The 20,764-nt window shown below is 38.7% G+C and overlaps 1 protein-coding gene across 1 annotated transcript in view; it reads right to left on the bottom strand.

Moving 5' to 3' along the window:
- Positions 1-20,764, bottom strand: part of nrg3b (neuregulin 3b) — a 173,562-nt gene that overhangs the window by 73,096 nt on the left and 79,702 nt on the right. The window contains exon 2 of the mRNA XM_070852349.1: positions 12,554-12,686. Within this exon, the coding sequence (XP_070708450.1) occupies positions 12,554-12,686 (133 nt within the window). The remainder of the gene's footprint in view (positions 1-12,553; positions 12,687-20,764) is intronic.

Raw genomic sequence — 20,764 nt, 5'->3', positions numbered from 1 at the left:
TCATGCTTTCCCGTAAAATGTTCATATCAACTGAACTGTTTGGAGATGCAGACTTTGACAACATCGTTCCTTTCTTATCACAAGTTTAGACAGCTTCCTCCACTGAGAAGAATTTCTTGGTGCAGACAAAAGAGAATACAGCAGTGGCTGGTGACATCTATAAAGGACTTTCTGTGACATCAGCTAAAAAAAATTGACGCATGGAAACGTTTTGAGTTTTTATAAACTTTATGCTTTGCTTTTATTTCTGAGTATGGTAATCATGAAGACAGTACTGTCTAAATACTCATAAGTATTTAAATGCTGGTGAAATGATGGTCTTTGCGCTCCTCCTTATTTATTAAAACATGATGGCTTTTTATTATGTTACTGAAAGTGCAACCATAACTCAAATGAAACTTACAAATTCTTTGATTAAGAATTGATGTAGTTTGTGGAGTTTAAACAGCTGGAGACATCTTTATTTGTGTTTCCATGACATGAGAGCCAGTGACAAGGACTTCAGTGTCTGTCTGCTTTTAGCTCAAGGAACTTTGGTAGACATTCAGTTAGACAGTGATGGATACTGCTGTATTTCCATGAAGGTAAGCTTGTGGCTCACCGCACATACTAAATTAAGCAGAAGTAAGACAATCAGCAATAAAAACCAAAACCATACTGACAGATAACCAGTCAGGGGCAGTCCCAGAGATGCCGAGGCAATTCCTCACTTCATTATTTACCATTCCAAAGGTTGAACAGAGGTCAAGCAGAGCATAGGGCATTGGCTGCCATGTCAGTTTATCATAGATCATTTGTTTATTTATAGATTTTCTTTATATCAATGAGATCAAGTTCAGAATTTCCCACTCTCAATGACAAAACAGCACAAAGTTCAATCTCAGTAGATGGGTTTTCTCCCCAGTTAATGGTGCAGCGTCAAACATAGACATCTGCCCTGACAGTCAATGCTACACAAGTATTACACAAATAAGCTCAGTTGAGTAAACTCAACAAAATTGACCAGTCCATCAACAACTGACCAGTCACTAAAATCACAGCATCCTTACTGGAGATAGCATTACATTTGCCAAACAATTTATTGAGCAAAGATTTATCTATATCATTGACCTCTGGCCTGGTGCTCCCAGTTATGAAGTAATATTAATGTAGTGATGGGGCATCAGTTGTGAATCTGCATGGGTTGTTTTATTTTGAAAAATCACCTGATTGTCTACGCCATTTCTGTGTCTGACTTCCTTCCCGGCTCATCTGCTCTGTGCAGCTAAACGCGGCCAGTCGCTATTTCCGTCAAAAATAGACGAGTATTTTTAGCAGAGCAGAGTGGGGAGCAACTTCTGCAACGCTTCTGAAATGCACCACAATGCCTTTGGTAGAATCACAAGCATTAACCAGACATCTGCTATGGCTGCCGCGTCGCAGCCAGAATGCAGCACCGCCGTGCCCAGTGGAATTCTGCTCCGGGGACATATTTAGCCCCAGTCTTTAAGCACAATATCAAATATGTAGCCATACAGTGTGTATTTAAGACTCCTTTGGCAAGACTATTATTTTAAAATGACTCAGCGAGAAACCAAGCCAGAAGCAAACACAGAACAAAGCTAATGGTACCTTAATTAGTTAGCTACGATGTAACCTTTTTTTTTTTTTTTTTACTTTTGACTTCCCATATGAATGAACCAATGCAGCATATAACACTTCTCTTTAGATGATATGCCTTCCCTTGAACTCATTACCCACCACCATGGCTGTCAAGTGCTCTGTCATGACACTTACAAAAAACACATACATGCTTCCTAAAAAGGGCGCCCTGATCTGAGATTTGCATATAGATAAGATGGCTTAGCCTCGAACTGGGCGCACGCATGACAGACTGATGCGCTTCATTCAGATTCACTGTGGTTACATCAGATGTGTGAGAGTCAACAGTCCAGACTGCTGACTGACAAGAAATTATTAAAACTTTAATATTTAATAATAATTTCAAATAATCAATCAATTAAAAATTATTACCAGCTCTTAAAGTGCCCATTTAGGTTTACACCAGTCACTGGTACATCCAGCCTAGTTTATAAGGTATGCTGCTGTACTGCTATGTAGTTTTCACAAATCTCTACAGACTTCCTTATATTACTTAACAATATTATGAAAGTATTAAATGCAAAACAAATTTAAATGGTTTATGGGGGAATCTTGAAGGTAAAAAGAAGAGAATCCGTATGGAGACACCATTTGTTGCTTAAAGGAGATTTCAAATTAGCTTAAATGGTATTAACTGCTCTTTCAGCAGTCAGAGAATCCACCTTCCATACTAGCTCTGTTAGTCAACATCTATCTGTATTGACAAATGAATATTTATCCCCAGTTTGCTTGTTGTTTTCTCAAGAACATGGATTAAACTATTCTGTCGCTTGGTAATTGATCTCAGCCTAAGACAGGTTGAGGTGGAACAATGGGATTTCTTTCTGCCTCTCTCTGTCTCCTTTCATTTGCTACTTTACTTAATTAAATTCAAATCCAATTCAGGAGTGTTCTATCAATAAACCATGGGCAGTTCTTCTGTTGCAATACCAAACCAAACCCTCTTGTGAAAACAATTCAAGTAGAACGAAGATATCAGGAAAAAATAAAGAATCATGTCAGATCATTTGATGATGAAATATCACCTTGGTTAGGCACCACCAACTGCATCTATTCCCTTTAGTTTTTCTTGGGTTTTCCATCTTTTGTTCAAGTGGTCCTGATTTTGCTCAATCCTCTGGCTTGTGTTGCCCAACTAACTGATCTGTTTATCTTATTCAACACTATTCCGGATAAAATGTACAAGCTGCAGCTCAGATAAAGCCGGTAAAGGCGCTACAAAGAAGGTCTGAGTCTTACTGTACTTCACTTCTGACCGAGAGAAAAAATGGAGAAGGCAAGAAAGAATGTCAGAAAAAATAGAGGTGGAGTTTGGGAATATTATGGAAGGAGAGCAGAAGCCTCATTATTTTCATTTTCTCCCAATAAAGGCTAATTACTTACTAATTATTCCACTGCAATTCCATGAAATACAACATCTTTACATGTAAATAATTTAACAGTGTAAGCACACAAGGAAGTACTTGTAGCTTTTTGATCTCCGTACCAATATGTTTCAATTGAGCAGCAACCAAAATACTGCTAAATGTAAAAAATGTTATTTGCATATCTACCGTGAGTGAAGCTCAGTGAAGCTCCCTCTGGTGGAGTACAGATGACCATCCTTGGCATATTTGTGGAGTATGTTTCAAGAGCCACACTGCACTTGAACTGCTGATCTGAGAAAATCTATCATTAGATACCCCTGAGATGGGAGGAAGCTACATTCATTTCCTCTATTGTTTTCCTATTAACGGAAGATTACATTTAATTATCACAAATCACCATACAACTGCCCTCTTTTCCTCTCGTGCCTGATTTCCTCATCCTAATGACAGAGTAACAGACACAATATGCAGTCCTTTAGAAAAGCTTCAGAGCCCCCATCTGCATGTGGTGACTACAGAGATATCAAAGTCTGCTGTCTAAGTGTTTTCTGTGCTCAAACATAATGATGTAGCTGTATGGTCCCTATTCTGTGTCCACTGTTGAAAATCACTTGGTCTAAACATCAGTAATGAGAAGCAGCTGTTACCCTTCACCAGCTGAGCTCACAATGAAATGACAAGTAAAGTGCTGCAAGGCGAGCAGTTTTCATTCAAGCAAAATGGCGCCATTTTGGAGTCCAGTTTATGTAACACATCAATGGAGGAGATTCACTGCAAACGTTTGTGGTGTTCTTCAGACTATAGAATATCATACTGTATATCCTAAAATGTTGATACAAGACCTCTTTTCTCTCTTTATCACCAAGCATACAAAGCGCTGGCTATCATCTGCTAAAAGGCTAATGCGCCTGTGCTGATGGCAAATAACCAGACTCAAAACTCATACGTTACACACGATTCAAATCATGCCAACGAGTTCTGTATGAAGTCACAGAGTCACGTAGGGCTCCAATCAATGATGTGACAACAGCTAACATCATTATTCCCCAGCTTGTTAACTGCATTTGGCTGTTTGAAATTAAGGAATGGATATAATGAACTGCATATTTAGTGTCCACCAAACACAGATACTATACCAATCACATCACCATTGTCAGTCAAATTTTAATTTCTTCTTTTTGGTAATAACAATTTTCACAAGTCAAAAACAAACACCCGATTTAGAGTTTTATCATTTATGGGCACGTGCTGTGTTTTTTAACTAACCTGCTATGTAAAACATCATCATCATCATAGGCCAGCACATGTGAAAACTTTAATTGTCTGCTAGCATGGTGGATTTCCTTGACAACATGACTGTGCCATGCTCATTAAGTCTTGTATTTTGAAGAACAAGGCAGTTAATTTGACCACAGACATGGGATTGTTTCATCTGCAGTGTTGGTGACAGGCCTGCAGAAACTAAAAGACAAGGCTGAAACAAGCAATGGGAACCGTGGATGGAGAAATTAGTCCCGTGTTTATAGTACTATACATGTAGTAGGAGGTGTAGGAATAGTATGAATGTTTGACTTGCAAGTAAGCAACAGCTGCGTGTTTTAGAAGAAATCACTTATATATTAAAAGATAATTAAAGACATATACTGTCTCCAATTTGCACGTGAGAAAAGAGCAGATGCATTTAAATTTAGCATTTGGGTCGCCTACATTTTCTTTGAATTAATTAACTTGAAACTTAATGTTCCAACTGTTCTCAGCTCCAAGGCAAGATGATGGGTCTGTCATGGGATGTTGCCAACAGGTCTGCTCCCACGTTTATAATTGTGTTGCTTTCATACAGCAGCTGGGTGGGGTAGTGGGGGACATGGCCCATTGGCTTTAAGCCTAGAGAACGTCCCTCCCTAGCAGGATGGATCAGCGGAGGAGCGACAGCATCGTGGATTAGTGCAGCCTGTCAAGGTCTGACGGTGCAGTGACAATTTAATCGCTGAACTGGCTCCCCGTAGAAAAGGGAAGATGAGAGGAAGAAAAACAGGAAGGGAAAGTTAAGAGGTTGTGGTCTTCATTTATATGATTCATTTTGTCATATCAGATTCTGTTAATACTGCTGTCAACGTCTCCTGGGTCCTGGGAGAGAAAACATAAACAGGCTCACAGAGACACAGACAAACGCACACAGTCACTGTCAGCCTATCCTTAAGCTTAACCCTACAGCCGACTAACAATAGAAACAAAAACAGGAAAGAGAGAGAATTGCCTGGGATGTTTTTTTGTTTTTTTTTTTGTGATATTTCATGTGCCTCCTCGTCAGAGTAGATGAACATGTCCCCTAAGGCGTTCATATTCACATACAGTGTAAGCACTTTGCTTATGAAATACTGGTATTCCTAGTTATCCATCTGCACAGATGGGTTTTGAGGGAACAGACATAAAACAAATCAATGATCATTTAAATATGATCTAATATCTTATGTCAGCATAGCTTTGGATTAAGCAATCAAATGTGCAAATTTTGTCATGAATTATTCACGACAGCAATCAATCATACCATAAGGTGGCAATTATTTTAATGTGTAATCAATCAGAATCAATGCACAAAATACAATGCAAAGGCTAAGTGATGATTGAGCATTTAATGTAACTACAATATCAGACGTGCTGTAAGTGAGTCAACAACAATTTTCTCTGCTTCTGGTCTCTCACTAATGAGGGAAGAAGTTACCATGGTAATAGTAGACAGGAGCTACCTTGAGCTTTGCCAGGCTTTTAATGCACACACAAGCACAAAGACACTCACACAGAGGATGGTGATTTCATCCTCCCTGCTGGGGGAGAATAAAAGCTAAAACATTTAAAATATATGGACATTTTAAGACTTGGTCAAACACAAATAAACCTTTGTGCAAGCCTGACTTGTTCTTCAATGATCATCATAATTAAAGGCAGAAACATCTTCTGCTGGGCTAATGTCTGTCTCTATTGTGGTTGATGGGTGAGGAGCCGAACTGACAGAGAAGGCAGGGCAGCTCAATTTGATTTCACTTTAAATCTTTCTATAATGGTTGCATGTTTTAAACCTTTCTTTAAGATTACCAATTTCATGTATAGGCCGCAGCGTCCTCGATACAGGCTGTATCACCAAATTAGAACAAAGGAAACATCCTACCTGCGGAATTTAAGATGGAAAACCCTCTTTGTTAAAATCACCTCTTAAAATGCAAAATGCATCCTATTTCATTCTAATGCAACTCTCCCCTCAACCTAGGTCTGGAATAGTAATTTTCCATTTTTATATTATTATGATGGATTTACATGAAAAATATTCAGAACCCATAATAATGGATTACTGGGTATAAAAAATGTACCAATACACACAGTTCAAGTTCCAATTCATGTTTTTCCTCTTCATGTCTCTCTTTGGCAAGGTGGCATCAAGCTGTTTTAACTATAAAGCTAACTTGCAACAGCTTTGCATCATCTATGCAACACAAGCGAGCCTCTGTGTGGTTTGTTGTTGATACAATACCCATACAAGTAAGGAAACATTCTGTTGAAAGGAGGCACGCATTTCCACTGAAGTGAGACCATTTTTCCTACTGATTTTTGCAAGGAGAAGTCTTTTCCATTTAAGTCTAGAAAAACAGATTTAGTAGCAATGGATGATGCTACTGCAGGAAAAGAACATTGGTTTGATAAAGCTGACATATTGTGGGTGAGTAGCTGTTCATATTTGTGTACATAAAGAATGAAAAGGAGTGCCTTTGTCCCGCATCCACATGCCACAATCAAGAATTCACGTTTGCTGTGCTGCATGTACAGCTTCTCAGCGGCTGAGTGTAATGACCATTGCTGTGTGTCACCGAAGCACAACACAGTGCTGCAGGTGGTGGCCAGAGCTGCAGTGCAAATTCATTCCAGCCAATATATTCTACAGTGCCCTCCAACCGTGGCTAACTCCATGCTTTTGGTTTGCTGATCACATGTCAGACTGATACTGCTGAGCCCTCACATCAAAGTCAAAACCTGAATCACTGAACAGGTCCAATATTTTCAAACTACAACCTGCTAGGAATAATTGCATTGAAAGATGCAGAAAGAACGTCTGGTGCTGGGGCATATGTTCAATAAGGGCTGAGGCGAATAAAGGGCACCCATGCAGAATGATCAATTACAGCACACTTATTTCCATGAGATATTATCAGAGGCCATAAGGTCCTTTCTGTCTATAAAGATCATAAGGCCATGATGAAAAAAATGCATGAGCAAATTCTACTCAAACTCTTTGTTGTATTATATGTATAGATTAATTATATGCTGAACAATTTTAACCCAAATCTCTCATTTGGATAAGAATATTTTAAATTGTGTAAGTTATAACTAAAAACAATCGCTTTGAATTACAATTTGAAATTGATATTCAAGCCAGAACCGCATGCACAGAGTGACAGTTGTGGGGGTAGCTGTATCCTCTGTGGCACATTCAGGTAATGGCAGGTCTGTGCTGCATTGCCAAATGCAAAGTGTCTCAAAAGTCTGCCGCAGGTGCTATTTGCCTTCTCATGTATTAACACTGAATTCTTACGAAACACAATTATATATTTCTCGCAGGATCACAGGAACATGTGTTATCTCTTCCAAAGTTAATCTAATTTGAGGTACCATATATTCGCCCATGGCCATTCTCTACCTCTGGCGCAAGGACATACTTTCCCCTTGAGGAGAAGCTTCACTGGCAGTTTTATTCCAGACTCACAATCACAAAACTGTCTGTGAATGCTGTGGTGCTGAACACAAGAATAGGAAAACAGGTGACATGATTGGGTATGATGGCCAGCTCTACTATACCTGCTGATAATGTATTTCTTCACCTTTGCCGTTTTTATATTTTCATAGAATATATGCATTATACTTTTGTGCACTCTGACAGCTTAGAGACGAAGAAAAGTGTGTCATCACCTTAGTTTCGCCTTTGCTATCAGACATGCACGTCAAAATCATGTTTCTCCTCCTTCTGAGGGCAGAATTGATAACAATCTGCAATGACATGGGACAATATTGAGATTTAGAGTTCTTCACAATTTGTGCTGCGTGTGAAATCTGATGCTTCATATTTCAAATGAGACCTATCTCTATTTTTAGATTTCTATGAAGTAAAAAGACATTGACTTAGCGTTGCTTTTCAATAGGAACATGACTCATGCTGTGCCAGTAATGGAGATTTGGGGGGAAAAGGAGGCAATAACTGTTCTATTGCTTAATATTTGTCTCGTTGCGGTCAACATTTGTAACTGCACTCGTCTATGGATCTACTGCAATATTTTTATTTACAGGAAATACTGTTTTTGTCAACTACTGTACATTAAAGCATCTACATGGAACTTTCATTTTGTGTTGATTTTGGTCGATCCCTGTTTCATCGGTATAAGAGGCAGGCATTAAAATGACAAAGAACAGCCAGTGTAGCCAGTCTTCTCACTGATGGTCTTATTTGCTTATGCAGGTCATATATAGAGGTGTCAGTATTAAATTTGGGCTCTTTCATTACTAGTTAGAGACTTTGTTTAGTAGGTTTAAGTTTGGAAGTTTACAGATGGTTTAATGACATTTTATAAATGTTGTGCATCTACATATAAAACATATTGCCAAAAATAATTTGATTCCTTAAAATAATTCTAATTAAAGCATATTTGACACTTGCTGTGTCACAAAAATTTTGGCCCTAATGTTTTCAGTTTGATCTCTTAGTGTTTTCCTTGCTATTTTCTCCTAATCAAAGAAAGAAATGTTGGGGTATTTGGCAGGATTTAAAAATCTTTGATCCAGAATGGTGTATTTTCTCCTGTAGTTATCTATACAGTGATAATTCTACATGCGATTGGACAATCAAATGTTGAGCCCCAATTAACATAAAGCCTTTGAATTCTTGTGCATTTATTTTACTTAGTGTATAAAGAAGCCCCAGCACTGATGTGGAAGTAGGTCTTAAACTCACATTTGCATGTTTATTTTGGGAACCTTATTAGCATTGGCAAACATGAACATCCGACAGAGGGGGACTGAAAGGAGGAGGAGAGCGAAGGAAATGTTTCATAACAAAATAAATTGATTCCCAAATTCAAAACTGTGTTCTCATCCAATGATTCAAGTGTTTAAAGATTGTTCTGACATCTTCACTTGTCTAATGTTGGAAAACATCCAGCCATCTATTATGCTCTTTGCACTTGAGCCTGGAGGAGAAGATGACGTCAAAGGAGGCAGTGATCGTTAAACCTTTACTTTTCTGTACTTTGGAACAGCCTGAAGAGATGAGCGGTTATTGTCATGAGGATGCTGATCTGGCATTGCTTGGATGGATGATTGATCAACAGCAGTGTCTCCAGCAGCATCAACCTGAGTATAATCATCTGCCTCATATTTCTTCCTTTGAGTTGTATCCAGGAATGTGGACCCATGCTCAGTATCTCTGACAAGAAGAACAGAGGATAATATTGTGTACGGCATAGTGCGGATCTAGTCATGGCTCAGCAGCAACCTGCTGCAGGTTTCAGCTAATTGTTTAATTGTCTAATCAGTCTATATGGTTGAATCCCCAAAAAATAAAGCTGTGGGCAGCCATTTTCAGCAAGTAACCTCACACAAGATGACTGCATGCTACCTGTTCAGCACGAAATTGCGAAGACCTGATGTAAATAAATGGCTGGTGAGGAGAGTCTAACATTTAGATGGCCAAAGAAAGACTGATAGTTCTCTCAGGAGTTGGTGGACCAAACAAGCAGAAAAGGACAAGTGAACTTTCCATTTGGACTTAAATTTGACAGTAATACAAAATAGATGGGATGTTTATCTGGAAATGTGGGCGCCTGAAAGTCAACTCACATTTCTCAGTTTCCATATGATAAAATAATTATGTGGAATGATGAGAAATGTATCTCATGGAAATAATCAGTTTTAAAGATTTGATGATTAGTACAACTTCCACTGTTTCAACTTTACTAAGGCTCTACTATGGCTCTGCTGCTGTGAGTTTGTTTAGGAGGCTTTCTGCCCCCTAGTGGCTAGAAATCTTTTCATGCAGCTTTAAGGTGAACCTTAGGCTCAATTTGTTGTTGTAAATTATCTAAAATAATCAAAATTTATGATTACACTCCTCAAAAAATCACAAGCACAACTGTCATTCCTCTTAGTAGTGATGATATTAAGCTGCATCGACATGGAAGTGATTTTTGTGCAAAACTGTAATATGTTTCTGACTGAGAAACAACCTTTCAATTAAAGTACTCACAAACCTGTAATCATTCTTTCACAGAACGGGCGCTCAGCTACAGAGAAATTGGCAGACGGTGCCTGTAGGTCAGGCCCTGCAGTATTTCCGGAGTTCTATATGCAGTCATTCAACTGTCGCTAATTATAGCCCAGAGGGTAGTTGCCGTGAGTCTTCGGGGTTTCTTGATGTGGTTGTTACACAGGTGGGATGATCCAAGTTGTTGTGCCATAATATGATGTGAGACACACACAGTCTCCATTCTATGACTGAATTATTCCCATCTCAGCTGTCTCCATTCAGTGAAATTACATATAATTATATTATCAAATTGTCAAGTGTTGAGTGTATTAAGACAAAAGTAAGTATTGTTTTCTGCCATGAAAACCAATATAAATTTCTCCATTTGTCAAATATCTTTACACAAAATATTCAAGTCCATTACTCTGCAAATATTTTGATACATGTATGTGAACCTGTAAATTGTCTATGATTGATTATAAATGATGCGAGTGTTACCAAAAAGGGCCGGTGAGTAAATTAATAGCACAATCTCCTGAGTGTTTTTCCCAACTTTCTTTTACTAAACATTTACTTTTCTAAGAAGCTTGACTCGTGCTCATGTACCATTTATAATGCACCGCTTTTTTTTTTCTTTTTAGATAAAGTTTTAGGCCCTTTAATTCCAGGTAGATGTACTAATGAGCTGTTTTTCAATTCAGCACCATTCAGCACAACTCTTGCCTCAGAGAAAATTTCTTATCATGTATTTTTAAAATGATATATCAGAGTGATTGCAGAGCTGAAGTGGATAGTGCATCAGGCCACGAGGGGGAGCAGACATGCAGTAACATACAAAGAAGAGAAAAGTTTAGAGTTTAAGCAAAACTTTGCACCGAATAATTGATGACTAACACGTATGGACTTCAATCTGTAATGCACATACGATTAAATGCATTTTGGTTACAGGTGTGTTTTCCTGGCATACTGTTTCATGGAAGTGTTTTGAAAGTATAATACAAATACAAACCTTTATTCTCAGAACAGAACATACAACGCTGAATATGCTGCTAAAAAAGTAGCATAAAAGGATTATTTTATATAATTTACTCTCTATTGTCTTCAGATATTGCTTGATCTCCTTGCTTCTTCCTATAAATCACTTTGCATTTTCAGTCTTGAATGCTATTTAAAAAAGGTTTTCTTGATCTTTATCACTAATACGAAGAAACATAACTAGGCGGCATGACAGATAAATGGTATAGGCTTTCCCCACTGGGTTTTTTGAATTTTTCCTTCCCGAAGAAGGAGGGTCATAAAGGGCAGGTGATGCCTCGGACTGATCCATCAGACTGATCCATTGGCCTCATCGACTGCTGGACTCTTTATTAGATTGTTTGTTTGCTTACACGTTTATTTCAGTGAACTTTGTAAAGCACTGTGAGACACTCTGTTGTGATATTGGGCTATACAAAATAAATTGAATTGAATTGAATTGAATTGAATTGAATTAATGTAGGCAAATAAGATGTCAAAGGCATAAGAAAGGACTGGATTTGTTTCTTCAGTCATTTTAATCTAGGTAATTGACAACATTGTAGTTATGCCTGGCACATTATGAGGCGTGTTAAAGTCCGCGATGGGTATATTAACAGGAGTTGCCTCTATTTATTCTGCAGTCAAGGTGTGACTGCCTGAGTGAAACAAAAGGAAAAAAAGAAACGGAAAGAAAATCAGTTGCTTTTAAGTAAGATCAAAGAAGGATCTTGCAAGAGCCTCTTCTTTACACCTACCATTAACATGCATCTCATACCAAAGAGGTCATATCAGACAACATTCATGCCAAGGTTAATACACGAAGAGAAGGACATTTCATTATGAAAAGTTTTGTCGGACCACATTAAAGACACAGATCACATTTGCTGCCCATGTCCTTTCTAGTTGGATCTGCATGAAAGCATGCCTTTCCATTTGTGTAGTTTTGATTGTGAGGATCAGAGAATCAGCTGCATCTAATGCTGCCAAATCATCTCTGATCCCTCGGTTAGTGTTTTGGGTGATTACAGATCTTCAGTTCATTTTAGGTACATTTGCACAACCATTTTTCAGTGTTTCAGTGCTCTAAGAATGCAGTTAGTCAGGCTGAGAAAAAAAGAAGCTTAAAAGAAAATGACCCCAAGGTTAGTGATTGGAGGGGAAGGGCAAAGAGAGGAAACATCAATGCTTAGAAAGAAACCAAATGCCTCACACACACACACACACACAGAAGCCCCGTCACACTTACCTGCAGTGTCTGTGAACCCCAGCCACAGTTTCAATGATAGAGCACTCTCCCTCATTTAGACAAAAGGCCAGGTCCTTGTCTTCGACACACGGCTTGAAGACCTCTGATCGTAGACTAGGAAGTGTGGGGGTCACTGCTGTAGAGAGAACAAAACAAGAAGACAGATTCAGTCACAATTGAACAGAAAAGGTTAAAGGCTAATTCAAAAAGGCTTCCCTGTACCCTGTGTGGTACAGTTTTCTACAGTGATTTCTTTTTTGTGCTGAAAAGACCCCTCTTCTCAAATTGGAAAAGAAGACTTTATTCTGTGCTGATATCTAAAACTCCAAAGGCACGATAGCCCTTGGAACGACTTTGAGTAAAGTGAGTAAAATTAGCATATTTATTCTTAAGATTTCTAGCGTTGACCTGATGCAATAGAGAAAGTGAATGGTGTAATGATGTAATGCATGTTATTGGCAGCAATAACATGCTTTAGTATCATATTTGTTATGTATGTTGCGCAGCTTCTGTTGTATTTGTTGATTTTATTAAACAATGTACCGCATTCCTGGTATCTGTTTTGCTGTTTGTTTCAAATGAAGTAGTTTGACCGCAATTCCTTGGTGAATTTGCGGGTCTGTTGCTTTAGCTAATACAGTTGGAAAACAGAAATAAATTCCAGAGGTAAGGAAGTGAGATGATAATATGTTACACTACAGAGAGGCAGAACAGAGAGAGATAGGCCCGGTGATGTAGCTTTAATTCTCCTCCTCTTATCTGACCCTGAGCCGCTCTCACTTAAAGAGCATGGCAGCCATGTACAAGCACTGCAATGCAGGGTTCTCCACCCTTTGAAATATGCACAGCCATCAGGCATGTGGCAGCAGCGACGTATAAATATTGTGTGCTAGCATGTGCAACTGCACGCTACTGTATGCAAATATTCTATCAAAATCATTGAGGCACAAGAACACATGTCACGCATACACACACGCACACACACATATACAATAACAGAGAAATGATCACTCAGAAGCTCTCTCTCTCCATCATGTAGTCAAGCATTGAAAATTGGATTGACTGGTATTACGCTCAATACCTTGCCAATACAATTGGATTACACATCTGATTCTGCTTTCATCCATTTATATTATGCACACAGCAACACCATTTAAATGCACACATGCATGCACACACATCATATTCTTCTAATTGTCATTCTGTGCCTCTTTCTGTCATCCTTCTGCATGAGTCTGCCACATCTTTGTTGCCCACTCTGCTTCGTGTGCCGCACTTCTGCTGGCCAATGGCCTTTTTCAGCCGAGGCTTTAGTGACCAATCACGTGTGGAGGAATAAAAACTCGGTAATCCGTTTGTTGTGCCCCAGCGTCCAGTTCAATCTATGTTTTGTTTATGGCCATTGATCGATAAATCCGTGGCTCTTGATATAAGGCCCAAGAGATGATGAGAGATCAGAGGGAACACAAAAAGAGATATGTGGTGCTCCTGGGGCCAACCAAGACTCTACTCTGTCAGAGCAAAACTTTGGAAGATATCATTTAAACCACTTAATGTAGTGACTCATGGAGTATCTTAAGATGCATTTGGGGTCTCTAAATTCATCCAGGGGGATGTATTTAAATGAAGAGGGAATACATTCAAATTTTTTATCTCTTGCACATGCTTTGTGATTGCTAGTTACAATAATCTGTTCTTATTTATCTGCCTCATGTGTGGTGCATGTGAAAGTAGGTCTCGAACCCAAGCTGACTCTTTCACTCGCTAGGTTTTTGAAAGACACTGGATTACATCTTGTATTATTAATTCCACATATTCCCAGAGTGAAATGTTCAAAAGGTTATCTATTCCAAGATGCAACTTTAATAATAGAAAATAGAACACAATGTCCCCCTGTGGTCCGTGTGTCCCCGGCAATAATTGTCACAGCGTTTAAAGTCCCTTGTATCCTTTATACACACAGCAGCAGTGACCACATGTGAAAAATAGCATGTTTGATATGCAAAGACAATGCCTGCTATGTTAGGTCAGGGGTTTAGGTTAAAGCACATGAAGCAGAGCTTTCCTGACAAAAGAGGAAATTGATTTTGTGCTGTAAACCTAACCGTTAGTATATTTACATTTGAAAAGCCAAGGTCACGCAGATACCAAACACCCTTTTAGTACCTGCGTTGCAAGTAATCTTATCTGTGCTAAAACGTTTCAAAAACTTCTTCACTTGTCACATTATCTAATTTCAAAGAACAAGTGAGGAGAGTTTTTGTTTCTTTTATTACAATATTCCTTTTCTGTGTAGTAAGTGGTTCAACTGTGGCATCATTTCATTTGTCACATGTTGTTGACAGAGCACAGGCCTAAGATGTGGACCACACAAGGTCAGTGTGGTACCAATGGCAGAGCAATCGATGATGGTGTATGATGCCTCCATATATTTTTTCACGAGGGACAAAGCCTCCACAAAACTCCCAGGCACATTATAGCTGCACCTTTTGGAAATTGGCTCTCTTTTTTCACAGTGGATGCACCAGTTTTGCACCCAGAGAGAAGGGAGGTTGACATGAGTGTCTTAAATTAAACATATTATGGCATACTTTAAAGGTTTCTAGAATAGCTGATCTTTGAGATGTTCCTCTGGTTTTTAATATTGCATTTATACCAGTACCCAAAAAATCATTTGACCTATAAAACTTGTCAAAGTAAATGCACACATTTCAGGAATAAAAAGTCTCGCACCTGTCATTCCACGAAAACAAAGGCTCTGCTATTCTTCACCAGGTGCAAGGTCTACAAACAAATGGCCTGTACTGATTACCTCTCAAAAATCTGCAAAAAACCCTCTTAAGTCTTAAAGGATTACCCCCACTCTTTTAGCCCCCTTGGCCACATCAGGGAACAAGTCATCTTTAGATATGTTTGGCCTTGAGCAATACAGGCTGTCAATTTCTTATGGGTTCCCTTTTCATCACTGTGACAGGCAAGAAATGGTAAAAAATCTGCGGCATAGCAAGCACAACTCGAGCACTGTTGAACAAGCACCGGCCAAACAGGCTGTTGAAATGCTACGTTCTTTAAATATTCTGCTGTCAGAAATAGAACAAGTTAATAAAGCAATTAGTCAGTTTCTTGAAAGTAGCAGAATGGTTATATGTGGGTTTTTATGTTTTGATGTGATATTTTCTGAGTTGTCATATCCTGACTATTAAGGGGCTGACCCTGAATACATCAGTCTAAACTCTTCAACTGATCCAAGCAGTCAAACCAATTACAGCAGAAGACAGATTTGTGCACTTTTTTTATGATATCAAACTGGTACTGAAAGCATATCACATTTAAAAAAAAATCTATCTTCATCTTCATTACTGAGGTAATAACTGATAAATGACGTGTCACTTGCTTTTACTCATTATTAAGATGTAGCGTTGTGACTAATTATGACAAATATACATGTTGTCATTTGGTTCATTTATCAACACTTTTAATGAAGACTTTTTCCAACATAAAACCCTTGCAAGGCAAGCCTCTTGCAAAGTCTATGAAACTCACGCAGCTAGGTAGCTGTAAAGAAAAAAAAAAAAAGGGAAAAAAAAGCATGGTGGAAAATGTGGTAATAAATGGCAGCTGCAGTGGGAGCGTAATTCGTCCTGGACTCTTTGAAATCGTTTTCACGTCTCTCACTCTCCCCGTTGCACAAAGGCAATCCAGATTGCCGATTCCCCTGGTAACTTTCAAGGAATCTACTGGCTGGGGATCACAGATTCAGATGATGCTTGAGAGATCAGAGTTATCTGAGAGGAATACTGAGGCAAGTGCTTCTTCTCAGGCACTGCTATTGAATCATTTTCAATCAATTTCTTCAAAAAGTCTTACAGCTTAAACTAAATAAAGAATTATTTTGAAATTTGCCTTCATTTATGAAAATATGCTAAGATTACTGCAACTGGCAATTGTGATTGAAAAGACTCACGGGACTGATTAGACATGCTATGATTTTCTATGGTGAAAATTAAGTCACAGTTCCATGTGGTCTTCTTAATTAATGCATACAGATAGGACCAGTCAAATTTCACAAAATGTGCACCAGTGGCTGTAGTCAGATATCATGGTGCACAGTGCAGAGTGGATCTGAGGAGTTTTGTGGTAAACAGTGAGTCATGTTCAACATTTGCTTACTGATATACCCTAAACTTGGATCATGCAGTAGTATATAACAAACTCCCTTTTTGTTTATATCGTTTTAACAAGACACAGATCCATAAAACAAGGATAATTTTTAACCGACACACACGTCTTGACATAGCCACGGCTGTTAAACTGTTTTTTAGGCAGGTAAGATTGTTATGCATCACTTCTTTATGACCGGTGATTATCGTAAATGGAACAAATGGTAAATGCTCCATTTGTAATGGTTTGGTACTGTTATTGGCAGTGGCATATGTCACCTCAGTTTCACAGTGCCACTTTCTCTTTTTAGCTGCTTGATTACTTTCAACTGTTAATTATAGGGTAGCTGAAAGTGGGGGTTATAGTACAATCTTTTGGAGACTTGATTCAAATCCAATTTTAAAATCTTGTTGGAAAAGAATTGTCACAGAAAAGGGTTTTCGGTAATCGGTAATCGGTAATCTGCCTCCAGATACTATATATTCTCAGCTCGCATACACACTACGGTATGCACACAGTTGCATATGCATTCATACTGTAGACAGAGCTTCCTTGGCACAGACAACACAAGAGACAATTCCATTTACAACTGTAGCATTTTCCTTCTATGGCTTCTTTCTAATGTGCTCATTAGTGTTCTTCTGCTGAGCCTTATCCCCCAGGAGACTGTGGTCGGGAGAGAACTGCCTGTGTTTACTGCAGCACACATCAAAGAGGGCCTTACTACGTAAAGGGAAAGTCCTAAGAGAGAATGCTGATTGCTTTCCCATCATGCACCGCTGCCTTTTGGACAGAACCATATTCAGAGAAATATACAGTACAGTGGATATGGACAACACGTTGGCCCTGACAATGCTATCTGTCACAATGGTTTGGAAATGACTTGGGCCTAAACTTGGCACTTCAGCTGCTGCAGGAGGAGAAATTGCAAATTACTAGATTCCCTATTAAAAAGAGAATAAATATATAGATCGGTTATGTGCATCTTATTTCAAGCAGTGATAACAACCAAATATGTATTTATATGCACTGATACCTGTTGATACCGTTTTAGAGGACACCTTCCTTTTCGACCAAAGACATGAGATTCATGTACTAACTCCAAAGAAGGGAGAATTATTTGATCAAAATAATGTCAAATTCAAAATTCAAATATTATTTGCTGGCTAAACATTTGGAACACTATTTTTGTCTCAGAGAGGCGAGGACAATATCAGCTAAGCTAACAATGGTCTTACGATGATTCACATCATGCTTGATTGTGTCATTCTGACTGTCAAGCCGTATTTACAAGGCCAATACTGTACTAACACTTGTACTCAGAGATATACAAAAGTAAGAGAGGCAACTACATGAGTCAATTCTTGTAACTATGGCACGTGGGACAATATGTAGGTTGGTACATCAGTTATGAAGCTTCACAAAAAACAGCAGTGATGTGAACAACAGACATGAATATACAAACCGAAATAAATCTGTTGAGCTATTGACAATAACTAAAGGATCTTCAAAACAAAAGCTGTGAGCAAGAGTGAGAACTGAAATTACTTCTTTTAGCCTTGAATATCCAATACTTACAGTCATAGTCAATATGTATAAACCTACTCTTCAGTGGGTATCCACATACACAAACACACACACGCACACAGAAACATGCACATACGTATAATGTATGTCTTGCGTGATCATCAAGACAGCAAGCCTGTCCCTGCCACGACACAAACAAATAGTAGTTGACCTGTGGAACAGTTGAGGTGGCAGTCGCTGCCTGTAAGCAGGGTTAAGCAGCGCATGGCCTTGGTCGCCATGACAGCCCGGTGATGGGCATGCGGTGGGACATTTGTCACAGGTACTCTAGTTGTCCTTCCCTCTAGTCCAACTCATGGTGACCTTAAAGTGCCATGTTGTGACGCATATACTGTAAATTAATGCTGTGATTATATGTTCAAACAAACATTTTTCCACCTATGGATAAGTGGGCGCCGAGATTTTTCAATGTTTGGCAAAGGAAGTAGAAGATAAGCATTTTGATTCATTCTTTTTATTGCAGGGTGCATTCAGGAATTCAAAGTACTGCTTTTTTTCTCGATCACTGAGACATCTTTGAATCTAATCAATATCTAATGACATCATGATTAGATGGACTTAAAAGGGTTCGGAATGTGTTCACCGTGACAAGCCCACAACAGCAGGTTAATAAAGTAGAATCCAGACGACATCAAACATGGATTGAAGCTTAAGGGTACAATTCACACCCTAATGAAATGTTTTAATTATCTTCATTATCTCCTGACCCCGTGTCAGTTGAAGCTTGATTAAAGTTTGGATGACCAGCGTACACACAACAAGTAAGTCCCTGCAATTCCAAACCCCTGCTTTTCCCAAACCACCTCCAAACAAATCATGAAGTGACCTTGAAATTTCTCTCCACAGCCTATGCAACATAGTGCAAGCATTTTGCAGCCAAGAGTCTGCACTGAATGTCCAATCGCCTGTGCTGTGCTCTACCAGAAGGCTCAGCTTGCTTGTTGTGTGAACTATACCTCTGTTAGAGGTGCAATGTTTCTACACTGCCAGAGACAACCTGCAATTCTGATACAAGAGGCTGTACAAACATCGGGTGAGCTGAGACTCAAATAGGAGAGAGTATGTAATATTGTCTTGACCTGTTCAGAATTGCAAAGAAATCCTGTGCATCAGTCTTCTGCTCGCCAGTGCTACAAGAACATTGAAATCATTGGAACTGAACATTGTGTATTCATTTGTTATTATTTGATTACCCCTCTAATTGTATAGATGTGAGTAATGCTGCGCTGTTTGACAGACCCTGGGCCTAAAGCTGTTAAAAATATAGATGAAGTATTACAGAAGTACCCTTAAGAAAATACAATGAACACAGAGGGATGTGTGAGATTGATTGAAGTTCTCTGAAATTAACATTACTCACATTTTCAGGTTATTAACATTACAGAGAGCTCTGCGTTTTCCTGAAGGTGCCTTGAGGGCCTTTGAAGATTATTTGCCTCCTCAGTTGCACATTTCTCTGACTCAGTGGTGGTAACGAACCACAATGCCAAATGACTTCAAATGCAGATCATAACAGTGGCGCAGCGACAAGATGCAGCAATGACTCCACTTCTTTTGACCTGCAGATGCTCGCGTAGCAGTTTCTTGGCTATCAAGGTCAAAATGTAATCTGCCGATTGTTACTGACTTCATGTTTCAGACCAGACTCAGTAATGATGTTAATAGGAATGCTCAAACACAGAACAATATTATTAGAGGCAATTTCTCCTGCACTAATTTGTCTTCGCAACTCATATGCAGTAATATGGAACTAGACAGATAATTTATCCTGATTCATTGATTGTAATTTGTGGTGTAATTATCATAATATACCACCAGGAGGGACAAAATGATGTTGCTGCTTATGATCTCAGAAATGAAAACATGCGGTTTGCTTTATGTGGTGCCATTTATACCATATTTCTTTTATTTTATTTATTTCGATTTTTGGATGACTTGTTATTGGACATGATCTATGTTACAGCAATGCGTGTTACACATGACATTAGTTAAAACCACCATGGTGGGGGTGCCAGTGCAGCCATGAACACGCATTCATTCACTCCTTTGGAAACTCATGAAAGCTGTTAGGACTGGGATGAGTGCCTCTACCTCATATTCAATAGTGGTTGATGTACTTTAATGCCATTATCTTCATTACTTACACAGCAAATAACAGAGAATAATCAGTAACAGGAGAAATACATTTGAATCCATCAAATGTATATTTAATGAGCAAGGGTTTCTTTAGTGCTTTTGCCAAAGCAATGACATTAAATTTAAATTTGGATTCCAGGTCAAAACACGCAAGAAATGAGACATAAATTAAAGCTTGCTAGAGTTTTGCTGAAATATACATACCTGTGGTGTTGCTTCAGGAAGGACTAAGCAATTAATAATTCATCACTGTTTACAAATGGGACATCATGAAAGAGGCTGTGAAACTAATGAAAAACACACAACTGACACACACCAACACACACA

The sequence above is a fragment of the Pempheris klunzingeri genome, chromosome 20, assembly GCF_042242105.1.
Source record: "Pempheris klunzingeri isolate RE-2024b chromosome 20, fPemKlu1.hap1, whole genome shotgun sequence".
Lineage (NCBI taxonomy): Eukaryota > Metazoa > Chordata > Actinopteri > Acropomatiformes > Pempheridae > Pempheris > Pempheris klunzingeri.
Note: the sequence above shows the minus strand (reverse complement) of the source record. Positions and strands in the feature narration are given on the sequence as shown.